This window comes from Oncorhynchus nerka, linkage group LG3 (genome assembly GCF_034236695.1).
Source record: "Oncorhynchus nerka isolate Pitt River linkage group LG3, Oner_Uvic_2.0, whole genome shotgun sequence".
Classification (NCBI taxonomy): domain Eukaryota; kingdom Metazoa; phylum Chordata; class Actinopteri; order Salmoniformes; family Salmonidae; genus Oncorhynchus; species Oncorhynchus nerka.
The window spans coordinates 10,692,329-10,705,757 of NC_088398.1; the positions used below are offsets into that span (position 1 = coordinate 10,692,329).

Sequence of the window (13,429 nt, forward strand, 5' to 3'; positions counted from 1 at the left end):
GTGCAGTAGTATATAAAGCTGAGCCAACAGTCTGGTCCTGCTCTGGAGGTTGGGGATTTTACTGTGAGGAAAGTCCCTAGAGTGGCTATAAAGACGCTTCCAAGATTTCGGGGGAAAAGAGGACTGAGCATTGGACTTCAATTGATTTGGGCAGGCCCTCCACCATGAGTAAAGGGGTAGGTGACCCATTTATGTGATTTATCAAAGCTAGGATCAAATTGTCATGAATTAAATTAGATTTTCCTTCAATGATCAAGGATATTGTATGTTCACCCCCTAGCAAGATGATACAGGATGTCATCTCTTTGTCTCCAGGACTCTTACGACATGTTTGAGATGAATGGAGAGGTGGACGTCAAGATGAAGAAAAAGAAGAAGATAAAGAAAAAGGATAGGCTAGAGGGCATGAAGAAGGAGATGGACATTGTGAGTGTGATTCACAAGACCAGAAGGAGAGAGAGCTGGAGAGAATATGCCAAATTAAATTAAATGGGACAGAATTGCAGCATAAATACATTGCAACTTTAACAGTCTGTCAATCTTTACAGGATGACCACGAGATCACAATAGAAGAGCTAGAGATGAGGTATACCACCAGTGTAACCAAGGTAACTAAACTACCATGGGGTTTCTGTCTGTCTGTCTGTCTGTCTGTCTGTCTGTCTGTCTGTCTGTCTGTCTGTCTGTCTGTCTGTCTGTCTGTCTGTCTGTCTGTCTGTCTGTCTGTCTGTCTGTCTGTCTGTCTGTCTGTCTGTCTGTCTGTCTGATGAAACAGACTGTTGCTAATATAGAATAAATGCCCCCTCTCTCCCTCTTCCTCACTCTCTCCACCCTCCCCCTTCCCTCCCCTCAGGGCCTGACCTCCAGCAAAGCCGCGGAGGTTCTGGAGCGGGACGGCCCCAATGAACTGCTGCCCCCCAAAGGGACCCCAGAGTACGTCAAGTTTGCCCGCCAGCTGGCCGGAGGGCTGCAGTGTCTGATGTGGGTGGCAGCCGTCATCTGCTTCATTGCTTTCGGCATCGAGTTCTCCAGGGGAACCCTTGGCTGCTTTGACGATGTGAGGAGGATGGGCGGGGAGAGAAAAAGAGGGAGGAGAGAGGAAGGGTGGGAGGAGGGGGAGGAGAGAGGTGGAGGCAGAGGTAGAGTAGGAATAGGAGACTACAATTACACTGGGAGGGTGAAGGAGATGATAATGTTACACTGAGAGGGTGAAGGAGATGCTAAAGTTACACTGGGAGGGTGAAAGAGATGCTAAAGTTACATTGGGAGGGTGAAATAGATGCTAAAGTTACATTGGGAGGGTGAAGGAGATGCTAAAGTTACACTGGGAGGGTGAAGGAGATGCTAAAGTTACATTGGGAGGGTGAAGTAGATGCTAAAGTTACATTGGGAGGGTGAAGGAGATGCTAATGTTACACTGGGAGGGTGAAGGAGATGCTAAAGTTACACTGGGAGGGTGAAGGAGATGCTAAAGTTACATTGGGAGGGTGAAGGAGATGCTAAAGTTACACTGGGAGGGTGAAGGAGATGCTAAAGTTACACTGGGAGGGTGAAGGAGATGCTAAAGTTACACTGGGAGGGTGAAGGAGATGCTAAAGTTACACTGGGAGGGTGAAGGAGAGGCTAAAGTTACACTGGGAGGGTGAAGGAGATGCTAAAGTTACACTGGGAGGGTGAAGGAGATGCTAAAGTTACACTGGGAGGGTGAAGGAGATGCTAAAGTTACACTGGGAGGGTGAAGGAGATGCTAAAGTTACATTGGGAGGGTGAAGGAGATGCTAAAGTTACATTGGGAGGGTGAAGGAGATGCTAAAGTTACACTGGGAGGGTCAAGGAGATGCTAAAGTTACACTGGGAGGGTGAAGGAGATGCTAAAGTTACACTGGGAGGGTGAAGGAGATGCTAAAGTTACATTGGGAGGGTGAAGGAGATGCTAAAGTTACATTGGGAGGGTGAAGGAGATGCTAAAGTTACATTGGGAGGGTGAAGGAGATGCTAAAGTTACACTGGGAGGGTGAAGGAGATGCTAAAGTTACACTGGGAGGGTGAAGAAGAGACTAGTTACATTGGGAGGGTGAAGGAGAGGCTAGTTACATTGGGAGGGTGAAGGAGAGGCTAGTTACATTGGGAGGGTGAAGGAGAGGCTAGTTACATTGGGAGGGTGAAGGAGAGGCTAAAGTTACAATGAGAGGGTGAAGGAGAGCCTAAAGTTTCACTGGGAGGCTGAAAGAGAGGCTAAAGTTATGCTGGAAGGCTGAAGGAGAGGCTACAGTTGCACTTGGAAGCTGAAGGGGAGGCTGAAGTTACACTGGGAGGCTGAAGGAGAAAATACTGTATGTGAAGGAAGGGGAATACATACGAATACAACATGTATTACAGAGTGAATATAATGTGACTGTTTGTTTCATCACTATTTCTCTGTGACCACACCTGTCTACAGCTGTACCTCGCCATCACTCTGATCACTGTTGTTGTGGTGACTGGCTGTTTCGGTTACTACCAAGAGTTTAAGAGCACCAACATCATCGCCAGCTTCAAAAATCTAGTGCCACAGGTAAAGATATGGAAATACATTAGAACTAAAGAATACATTATAACTAAGGAAATACATTATAACTAAAGAATATATTATAACTAAGGAAATACATTATAACTAAAGAATATATTATAACTAAGGAAATGCATTATAACTAAAGAAATACATTATAACTAAGGAAATACATTATAACTAAAGAAATACATTATAACTAAAGAATACAGTATAACTAGGGAAATACATTATACATTATTAACATACCAGGAAAAACTCCTGGCCCTAAATACCCATACAACAGTTATTTTGTTATTGTAAGAAATTGTTTACTTTCATGACAAATATATTCCTTTCATCAAGACTGATCATAATCCACTCACTACTGCACTGAGGCAAGGCAGTCAGTCCATCAATCAATCATTGAAATACAGGGATTTGGTATAAACATCTATCTCGTTCTAGCAAGCCCTGGTGATCCGTGACGGGCAGAAGAACCAGATCAATGCCATGGACCTGGTGGTGGGAGACCTGGTGGAGATCAAGGGTGGTGACCGTGTGCCTGCTGACATCCGCATCATCTTTGCCCAGGGCTGTAAGGTAGGTACACTAGGCCATCAGTTCCCATTATAGACCACTAACACACTTTCAACCCAGAAGTAATGGCTAAGGGTGTTGATGCAGGTTGAGCAGGAATGTGAACATAGAGCTAGGATTCCGGTTAGGATTAGTGTTAGGGTTATAGTTAGAGTTAGGGCTGAAGCTAGGATTAGGGTTGATCCAGGATGTGGACATGAAGCTAGGGTTAGGGTTAGGTTTACGGTTGACCCGGGGTGTTGGCATGAAGCTAGAGTTAGGGTTAGGGTTAGGTTTGCGGTTGACCCGGGGTGTTGGCATGAAGCTAGAGTTAGGGTTAGGGTTAGGTTTACGGTTGACCCGGGGTGTTGGCATGAAGCTAGAGTTAGGGTTAGGGTTAGGTTTACGGTTGACCCGGGTGTTGGCATGAAGCTAGAGTTAGGGTTAGGGTTAGGTTTACGGTTGACCCGGGGTGTTGGCATGAAGCTAGAGTTAGGGTTAGGGTTAGGTTTACGGTTGACCCGGGGTGTTGGCATGAAGCTAGAGTTAGGGTTAGGGTTAGGTTTACGGTTGACCCGGGGTGTTGGCATGAAGCTAGAGTTAGGGTTAGGGTTAGGTTTACGGTTGACCCGGGGTGTTGGCATGAAGCTAGAGTTAGGGTTAGGGTTAGGTTTACGGTTGACCGGGGTGTTGGCATGAAGCTAGAGTTAGGGTTAGGGTTAGGTTTACGGTTGACCCGGGGTGTTGGCATGAAGCTAGAGTTAGGGTTAGGGTTAGGTTTACGGTTGACCCGGGGTGTTGGCATGAAGCTAGAGTTAGGGTTAGGGTTAGGTTTACGGTTGACCCGGGGTGTTGGCATGAAGCTAGAGTTAGGGTTAGGGTTAGGTTTGCGGTTGACCCGGGGTGTTGGCATGAAGCTAGAGTTAGGGTTAGGGTTAGGTTATGCAGAAGACCCGGGGTGTTGGCATGAAGCTAGAGTTAGGGTTAGGGTTAGGTTTACGGTTGACCCGGGGTGTTGGCATGAAGCTAGAGTTAGGGTTAGGGTTAGGTTATGCAGAAGACCCGGGGTGTTGGCATGAAGCTAGAGTTAGGGTTAGGGTTAGGTTATGCAGAAGACCCGGGCTTGAACCCTGGTTGGTTTCATATGTTATAACCCTGTCAGTTCCTTGATCTTCTTATCCTCTCCAGGTGGATAACTCATCCCTGACAGGAGAGTCAGAGCCCCAGAGCAAAACCCCGGAGTGTACCCACGAGAACCCCCTAGAGACTAAGAACATCGCCTTCTTCTCCACCACCTGCCTGGAAGGTAGACACATCACCGGAGGCTGCTGAGGGGAGGACGGATCATAATAATGGCTGGAATGGAGTAAATGGAATTGCATCAAACATATGGAAACAATGTGTTTGATGAGTTAGACACCATTCCATTTATTCCGGACGATGAGCCCGTCCTCACCAATTAAGGTGCCACCAACCTCCTGTGCTACCTAAACACACGCACATGAACACACACCTACACATACATACTGCCACCACTGCCTGAAAGGTACTACAGAAGTACACCAGAGGAGGTTGGTGGGAGGAGCTATAGGAAGATGGGCTCATTTTAATGGCTGAAATGGTGTAAATGGAACGGAGTCAAGCATGTTGCTTCCATGTGTTTGGTAGTATTGGTACCATTCCATTGATTCCACCACCAGCTTCCTTTGACAGACACACCCCTTATTCAATCACACACAGAAAAGATTCACACAGAAACACAAATTTGCAAAAACATCAACATTATACTCATAATGTAATCTTAAAATCCCCTTTCCTGTTCTTGGCAACCAACCAGGAGTGGCCACAGGAACGGTCATCAACACGGGTGACCGCACCATCATTGGCCGCATTGCCAGCTTGGCGTCAGGCGTAGGCAATGAGAAGACGCCAATTGCCATAGAAATTGAGCACTTTGTTGACATCATTGCTGGGCTGGCCATCTTCTTTGGCTTCACCTTCTTCGTGGTGGCCATGTTTATCGGCTATGCCTTCCTGGAGGCTATGATCTTCTTCATGGCCATCGTGGTGGCCTATGTACCTGAGGGGCTGCTGGCTACTGTCACTGTGAGTCAACAATGAGGCTCTGTTCTGTCTAGGCCTATATCAAATTGGTTATTAGCAGTTTTCATCAACCATCTCCCTCTCTCTCCCCCCAGGTGTGTCTGTCGCTGACGGCCAAGCGTCTGGCCAGGAAGAACTGTGTGGTGAAGAACCTGGAGGCTGTGGAGACACTGGGCTCCACCTCGGTCATCTGCTCTGACAAGACGGGCACTCTGACCCAGAACAGGATGACCGTGGCCCACCTGTGGTTCGACAATGTGATCCATGCTGCAGACACCACAGAGGACCAATCAGGTCAGAGCTTTGACCAATCATCCGAGACATGGCGATCGTTGGCAAGAGTGGCAGGACTCTGTAACCGGGCCATCTTCAAACCCAACCAGGAGTCTCTGCCTATACCTAGGGTGAGCAGATAGACACCAACCTCAACACACAGATTGGCAGACACATTCATTCACAGACACAGCATCAATGAAAAACCATATGATTTATGAGTTACCTTTATTCCAATGCACCTATGTGCAACAGAGAATAGTGGTGGGCGACGCCTCAGAGACGGCTCTGCTGAAGTTCACTGAGCTGGCCATAGGGAATATGATGGAATACAGGGAGCGATTCAAAAAGGTTGTTGAAGTACCATTCAACTCCACCAACAAGTTCCAGGTAAGAGGCCTGATTTTCTGATCTGATTTCAAGTCAGTCTGTTGAAAGTGTTTATATAATCTACCATATGTTGTATAGGTGTATCATGTGACTATGAGAAATACTTTAATGGCATGACCAGAATGAGCTATTTGTGTTTGAATCGTACTGTCTCCCCCCGGTGGCGAGTAGCTGTCAGTGCATGAGTTGGAGGACCCCATGGACTTGCGCTACCTGCTGGTGATGAAGGGGGCGCCAGAGAGGATCTTGGAGCGCTGCTCCACCATCCTGGTCAGGGGCCAGGAGATGCCCCTGGATGAACAGTGGAGAGAGGCCTTCCAGACCGCATACATGGACTTGGGGAGCCTGGGGGAGAGAGTGCTGGGTAAGGGACAGTGTTTGGGAATAGTGAACTACATGTAATTCAACTAGTAATTGAACTACATTTTGCAGTAACTTGGTGGTAGTTGAACTATATTCAAATCTTGGAAGTGTTTTCAGTAGTTTTACTTTTTTAGTGTTACTTTTTGGGCCATGTAGCTTTGTAGCTAACTACTGGAACTACTCCGTACTTTTTTGGCAAAAATAAAATATGGGAGAAGTAGGCAAACATGTCCTTTCTTTTTCAGCATCAGACCTACCAAATATTTTGTGTTTAATAGGTTAAATGACACATTCTGTTAACATCTGACTGCAAAGTGAACTGTTCTTGCAATTTGTAGTCTATGACATTTCAGATTTAGATATGATCATTTATCACAAAGAGGTTATCACAACATTAATTACTTTCTAAGTAACTTTAGTTAAGTAAACAGTCTTTTTATGGTGGCTTTGGTGTAGCTTAACTTGTATTATTTTGTAACTTGGTAAACAATATTTTCAGAGTAGCTCCCCCAACACTGGTAAGGGACCGTACAAGGCTATAGGAAACCATGCACGAAGGTTGAAGGAACAAGCCAAGAGAGAAAAGCAACAGGATCAATTGACTACAAGAGAGGATGAGGGGAGAAAAGTCACATCTAGAAAATGTGAAAATACAAGATAGTACCACAGAAGCTTTATAAGCTATCAGGGAGAAAATTGTATATCTTCTTTGGTCCCATAAATACCCACTAACCCCTCCAATCTGTCCAAACATTTATCTCCAGGTTTCTGTCACATCTATCTGAATGAGAATGAGTTCCCTCGTGGTTACAAGTTTGACTCTGATGAGATGAACTTCACCACGTCTGGTTTGTGTTTCGCTGGACTCATCTCCATGATCGACCCACCCCGCGCCACTGTGCCTGACGCTGTCATGAAGTGCCGCACAGCTGGAATAAGGGTACGAGGGTAAAATGGGGGAGAGTTCGGGCAAAGGAGAAAGACAGAAATAGAAAAATGGAGAGAGAGAGTTAGAACGTACAGTGCCTTGCAAAAGTATTCACCACCCTTGGCATTTTTCCTATTTTGTTGCATTACAACCTGTAATTAAAATAGATTTTTATTTGGATTTCATGTAATGGACATACACAAAATAGTCCAAATTGGTGAAGTGAAATGAACAAAAAATATTCTTGTTTCAAAAAAACAAAAAACAAAAACAGAAAAGTGGTGGGTGCATATTTATTCACCCCCTTTGCTATGAAGCCCCTGAATAAGATCTGGTGCAACCAATCACCTTCAGAAGTCACATAATTATTAAATAAAGTCCACCTGTATGCAAGTGTCACATGATCAGTCACATGATCTCAGTATAGATACACCTGTTCTGAAAGGCCCCAGAGTCTGCAACACCACTAAGCAAGGGGCACCACCAAGCAAGCGGCACCATGAAGACCAAGGAGCGCTCCAAACAGGTCAGGGACAAAGTTGTGGAGAAGTACAGTTCAGGGTTGGGTTATAAAAATATATCTGAAACTTTGAACATCCCACGGAGCATCATTATTAAAACCATTACTAAAAAATGGAAAGAATATGGCACCTCAACACACCTGCCAAGAGAGGACCGCCCACCAAAACTCACAGACCAGGCAGGAGGCCATTAATCAGAGAGGCAACAAGCAGACCAATGATAACCTTGAAGGAGCTGCAAAGCTGCACAGCGGAGTATCTGGAGTATCTGTCCATAGGATCACTTTAAGCCGTACACTCCACAGAGCTGGGCTTTACGGAAGAGTGGCCAGAAAAAAAGCAATTGCTTAAAGAAAAAAATAAGCAAACACTTTTGGTGTTCGCCAGAAGGCATGTGGGAGACTCCCCAAACATGTGGAAGAAGGTACTCTCGTCAGATGAGACAAAAATGTAGTGTTTTGGTCATCAAGGAAAACAGTATGTCTGGCACAAACCCAACAACTCTCATCACCCCGAGAACATCATCCCCACAGTGAAGCATGGTGGTGGCAGCATCATGCTGTGGGGATGTTTTTCATCGGCAGGGACTGGGAAACTAGTCATAATTGAAGGAATGCTGGATGGCGCCAAATACAGGGAAATTCTTGAGGGAAATCTGTTTCAGTCTTTCAGAGATTTGAGACTGGGACGGAGGTTCGCCTTCCAGCAGGACAATGACCCTAAGCATACTGCTAAAGCAAGTAACACCTGAGTGGTTTAAGAGGAAACATTTAAATGTCTTGAAATGGCCTAGTCAAAGCACAGACCTCAATCCAATTGAGAATCTGTGGTATGACTTAAAGATTGCTGTACACCAACAGGAACCTATCCAACTTGAAGGAGCTGGAACAGTTTAGCCTTGAAGAATGGGCAAAAATCCCAGTGGCTAGATGTGCCAAGCTTATAGAGACGTATACCAAGAGACTTGCAGCTGTAATTGCTGCAAAGGTGCCTCTACAAACCCCCCAAAAATCTATTTTAATTCCAGGTTGTAAGGCAACAAAATAGAAAAAATACCCAGGGGGAATACTTTCGCAAGGCACTGTAGCTTATACAAGGTAACAGGCCATCACAGTCTCACGTCAACCTATATCAACTCATTCCACTGTGAACTCCCTCAGGTAGTCATGGTGACGGGTGACCACCCGATCACGGCCAGAGCCATCGCTGCCAACGTTGGCATCATCACAGAGGGCAGTGAGACAGTAGAGGACATTGCTACCAGGAAACGCATTCCAGTGGAGCAGGTCAACAGGAGGTGGGTCTTGTTCTCCAACACCAACACAGTCTGGCAGGGTTAGGATTCTGTCTCTCACTGTGGTTGATGAATCTCCTGTGACAGATTTGACTATTTAAACAGAGTTTGTATATCAAGTAAGTGGATTAGACATGTATATTCTATTCTATCATATTCTAATCTATTCTATGTGGTCTTCAGTGATGCCCGTGCCTGTGTGATCAGTGGTGGTCAGCTGAAGGACATGAGCAGTGAAGAGCTGGACGAAGCGTTGAGGAGTCACCCTGAAATGGTGTTCGCCCGCACCTCCCCCCAGCAGAAACTCATCATCGTGGAGAGCTGTCAGCGCCTGGTGAGCCCCCCCCCACACACACATACACACACATATACCAAGTCTTTAGTCACACTGCATTCCAGAGAGGTTTTTGGTTTGGCTTACCCTTCTTTTTTGTCATGTTATCTCTCTCAAACCCTCTCCTCCCCTCTCTTTCTCTCTCACTCTCTCACGTTCTCTCTCACTAAGGGCTCCATTGTGGCTGTGACAGGCGATGGGGTGAACGACTCCCCTGCGTTGAAAAAGGCAGACATTGGTATTGCCATGGGCATAGCTGGCTCCGATGCAGCTAAGAATGCAGCTGACATGATTCTGCTGGATGACAACTTTGCCTCCATCGTCACAGGGGTGGAGCAGGGTGAGTGAGAGTGTCTTAGAAAATCGCAAAACACAACAATAGACATTTTAACAGGCTGATTACAATTGAAATGTATCCTGTGAACCAATATTTGGTTTCACAAAGTTAAGCCTTCATGATATTATTAAGTAATACTGATATTGAGGGATTGATTTCGACCATATCTGACACCAAGGTCGTCTGATCTTTGACAACCTGAAGAAATCCATTGCGTACACACTGACCAAGAACATTCCGGAGCTCACACCCTACCTCATCTACATCACTGTCAGTGTTCCTCTGCCATTGGGCTGCATCACCATCCTCATGATTGAGCTGGCCACTGACATTGTGAGTCTCCTCCTCTTCCTCACCCCTCATCCCCCTGCACTATAAGACCATTCTAGAATGCCGATTATCCTTCTTCTATCCTACAGTTTCCCTCTGTGTCTCTGGCCTATGAGAAGGCAGAGAGTGATATTATGCATCTGAAACCCAGGAACCCGCGTAAGGATAGGTTGGTGAACGAATCTCTGGCTGCCTACTCCTACTTCCAGATTGGTGAGGGTTCATGTCTGCTCCTGTAGTATGTAAATGTCTGGAAAAGGCCTTTCTATTTCACTCTGCCCTTTGAGTCCAATTGATCCTTGAAGCTGAATGATTTATTGACCAATATTCAAGTTGATAACCTACAAATAGTCTATTAGTACATTTTTCATGTCCAATTTTCTCCACCCTCCCTCTATTTTGATTTATCTCTCCCCCTCTCCACTTATCCAGGAGCGATCCAGTCTTTCGCTGGTTTCACAGACTACTTTACAGCGATGGCCCAGGAAGGCTGGTATCCTCTGCTGTGTGTGGGGCTCAGGTCCCACTGGGAGAACGTCCATCTGCAGGACCTGCAGGACAGCTATGGCCAGGAGTGGGTGAGTGTGTGTGGCTTAAGGTAGGGTAGATATGGCCAGGAGTGGGTGAGTGTGTGTGGCTTAGTATGGGATAGATATGGCCAGGAGTGTTGAGTGTGTGTGGCTTAGTATGGGATAGATATGGCGAGGAGTGGGAGAGTGTATGTGGCTTACTGTAGGATAGATATAGCGAGGAGTGTTGAGTGTGTGTGGCTTACTGTAGGATAGATATGGCCAGGAGGGGTTGAGTGTGTGTGGCTTACTGTAGGATAGATATGGCGAGGAGTGAGTGAGTGTGTGTGGCTTACTGTAGGATAGATATGGCCAGGAGTGTTGAGTGTGTGTGGCTTACTGTAGGATAGATATGGCCAGGAGGGGTTGAGTGTGTGTGGCTTACTGTAGGATAGATATGGCCAGAAGTGAGTGAGTGTGTGGCTTACTGTAAGATAGATATGGCCAGGAGGGGATTTGTGTGTGTGTCTTATGGCCAGTACTGTACGAGTGCGTGTAGCTTTACAGCGCCCTCACTTACCTGTATCTCCTGGAAATGTCTATTGAAAATCTCCTGTCTTCTCTGTTCTGCAGACATACGCCCAGCGTCTGTATCAGCAGTACACCTGCTACACTGTCTTCTTCATCAGTATCGAGATCTGCCAGATCGCTGACGTGTTGATCAGGAAAACTCGCCGTCTGTCCATCTTCCAGCAGGGCTTCTTTAGGTCTGTGGATGTTGACTGCATGTAACAAATGTCTCTTACTCCCTACATACAATCATATACTCCATGTTATGCATCATTCATCGTAGTGGCAGAGAAGGCTTCCAACAAAATAACTTAGGATGTATCAATCTTGATGGGACTAATAAAACATTGTTTGACCATCCTCCGTGTTTTCTGTTTGTGTGCAGGAACAAGGTGCTAGTGAGTGCCATCGTCTTCCAGCTGTTACTGGGTAACCTGCTGTGCTACTGCCCAGGGATGCCAAACATTTTCAACTTCATGCCCATTAGGTACTGTTACACTCTGTTTGACTTGAATGATCATCGATTCATCTTCTCTGTCATTGTTTTGATGGCTTTCATGTTGGTTTGTTCATGCGTGTAACTCCCCCTTACAGGGGCCAATGGTGGTTTGTTCCAATCCCATACGGAATTCTAATCTTTGTCTATGACGAGATCAGAAAGCTGGGGGTCAGAAGACATCCAGGAAGTAAGTAGCCTTGCTTGCTTCTGTCTTATCCATCCATTCACCTACCCATCCATCCATTCACCTCCCCATCCATCCATCTATTTATCATCCATCTATCCATCCATTCACCTACCCATCCATCCATCTATCCATCCATTCCTTGCAGTAGTCCGCCCTAATTCTGATTATTTCCATTCCCCTCTCACAGGTTGGTGGGACCAGGAGCTGTATTATTGAGAGAAGAGGGCAGATATCTAGACCAGAGCCATAGGTATAAAGATGCAGGTTAGCGTTTTCCGTCATGAATCTTGTTCTGGAGGCAGCTCTGCTCTGCAGTGGTCACTAGCTGGCACAGCCACAAAGTCATAAAATCAGATTTTAATTATAACCCTAACCACACTGCTAACCCTAGCTAATGGCTAACCCTAAACTTAAATTCATTTTTGTTTTCATGAATTTTTACAATAAGTCCAATTTGACTTTGCAGCAGGCCTATGAGGAAATCGCTCAGTTCTGCCTCTAGGACAAGACACAACAATAAACGTCAACCTGTTATACAAACCAAGTCTGGCTAGCAAACTGTCCTCCATCTTGGCCCCAAACATTCCATTACAAACATTGGTGCCATGGTGTCCATTACAATTTAAATATCAAACAAGGTTTGCCAAATTCTATACAAGTGTAGCTCTGAATATCCTAAACCATTTCTGATATGGAACCAAATATTATACATTGAAATAATAACCATAAATTCTTATGTGATATGTTTTCAAAGACACACCTCCATGTTCTAATACAAAAAAATAAGAATTCTTGATGTGAGTTTGTTATATCAATTTTAATTTAGAATCCTTTCCTTTTGTAAATCCAGTATGTATATGTCTGTGTGTGATTGCCTTTTGCTTCTGAATTCCATTGCCTTTTTATGTATAACATCAAACATATTTGCCGTTAAGGGTTCTTTCTTGGTGATAATGTTGGAGTTACAGTAGCTTATAGCAATTGTATTTCTGTATTTGTATGAATAAAGTGTGTCAAATATAATGTATTGTATGACTTCATATTCTAGAGAGATACCTGAAATGTTTCTTCACCATTCTAATTTCAATTCAAATTAATGATTCACTTTTATTAAAAGCCAGACACTCAGGGGTTTTGTACATTGTGTAGCTCAGTCTACCTCTGGTTGATCTAATCTTATCCTGTCCACACAGATAGTAATATTGCTTTGACACCTCCAAGGTGAAAAAAGCTTACCAATATTGAGGGATATGATGTCATTGGTGTACTTCCTTTCCATTTGGGTCATTTCAACGCACGATGGCGCCATTGTGAAAAATAGGCTACAACGTGTTCAAGGTTTGACACAACGACTGTATGGTTTGACAGCTTCCTATACATATATTTTTACGCAACTCACATATGTGATGTAACATTTAATATACACCCTGTTCAGTCAGATTAGAGAGTAATCTAGTCGATTTAAAAACTCAATGTTTAGGTAGCATACCACCATAGCGGTTAAGAGCTTTAGGCCAGTAACCAAAAAGTCGCAGGTTCGAATCCCCGAGCCGGCCAGGTGGAAAAATCTGCCATTCTGCCCTTGAGCAAGGCAGTTAACCCCCAACAATATCTGTTCCGCGGGCGCTGATGACGAGTGAGGCAGAACTCACACCTCTGATTCAGGAGGGTAGGGTTTAATGCGG

General features: G+C 45.1%; 1 protein-coding gene across 1 annotated transcript; it reads left to right on the forward strand.

The window, feature by feature from the left end:
* Nucleotides 1-12,767, forward strand: LOC115102130 (potassium-transporting ATPase alpha chain 1). The gene is made up of 22 exons (XM_029621740.2): nt 1-176; nt 316-426; nt 549-608; nt 854-1,057; nt 2,441-2,554; nt 2,996-3,130; nt 4,295-4,412; nt 4,944-5,212; nt 5,305-5,613; nt 5,738-5,872; nt 6,044-6,236; nt 7,000-7,175; nt 8,845-8,981; nt 9,162-9,312; nt 9,484-9,652; nt 9,828-9,982; nt 10,069-10,192; nt 10,412-10,557; nt 11,122-11,255; nt 11,444-11,545; nt 11,653-11,744; nt 11,932-12,767. The coding sequence occupies exons 1-22, from the start codon at nt 165-167 to the stop codon at nt 11,958-11,960; spliced, it is 3,075 nt and encodes a 1,024-aa protein (XP_029477600.1). The 5' UTR covers nt 1-164; the 3' UTR covers nt 11,961-12,767.
* The last annotated feature ends 662 nt before the right edge of the window (nt 12,768-13,429 follow it).

Coding starts and splice junctions, on each gene's coding strand:
- LOC115102130 (XM_029621740.2), top strand. Junction 609..853: donor ATACCACCAGTGTAACCAAG/GTAACTAAACTA, acceptor CCCTCCCCTCAG/GGCCTGACCTCCAGCAAAGC. Junction 5,873..6,043: donor ACTCCACCAACAAGTTCCAG/GTAAGAGGCCTG, acceptor GGTGGCGAGTAG/CTGTCAGTGCATGAGTTGGA.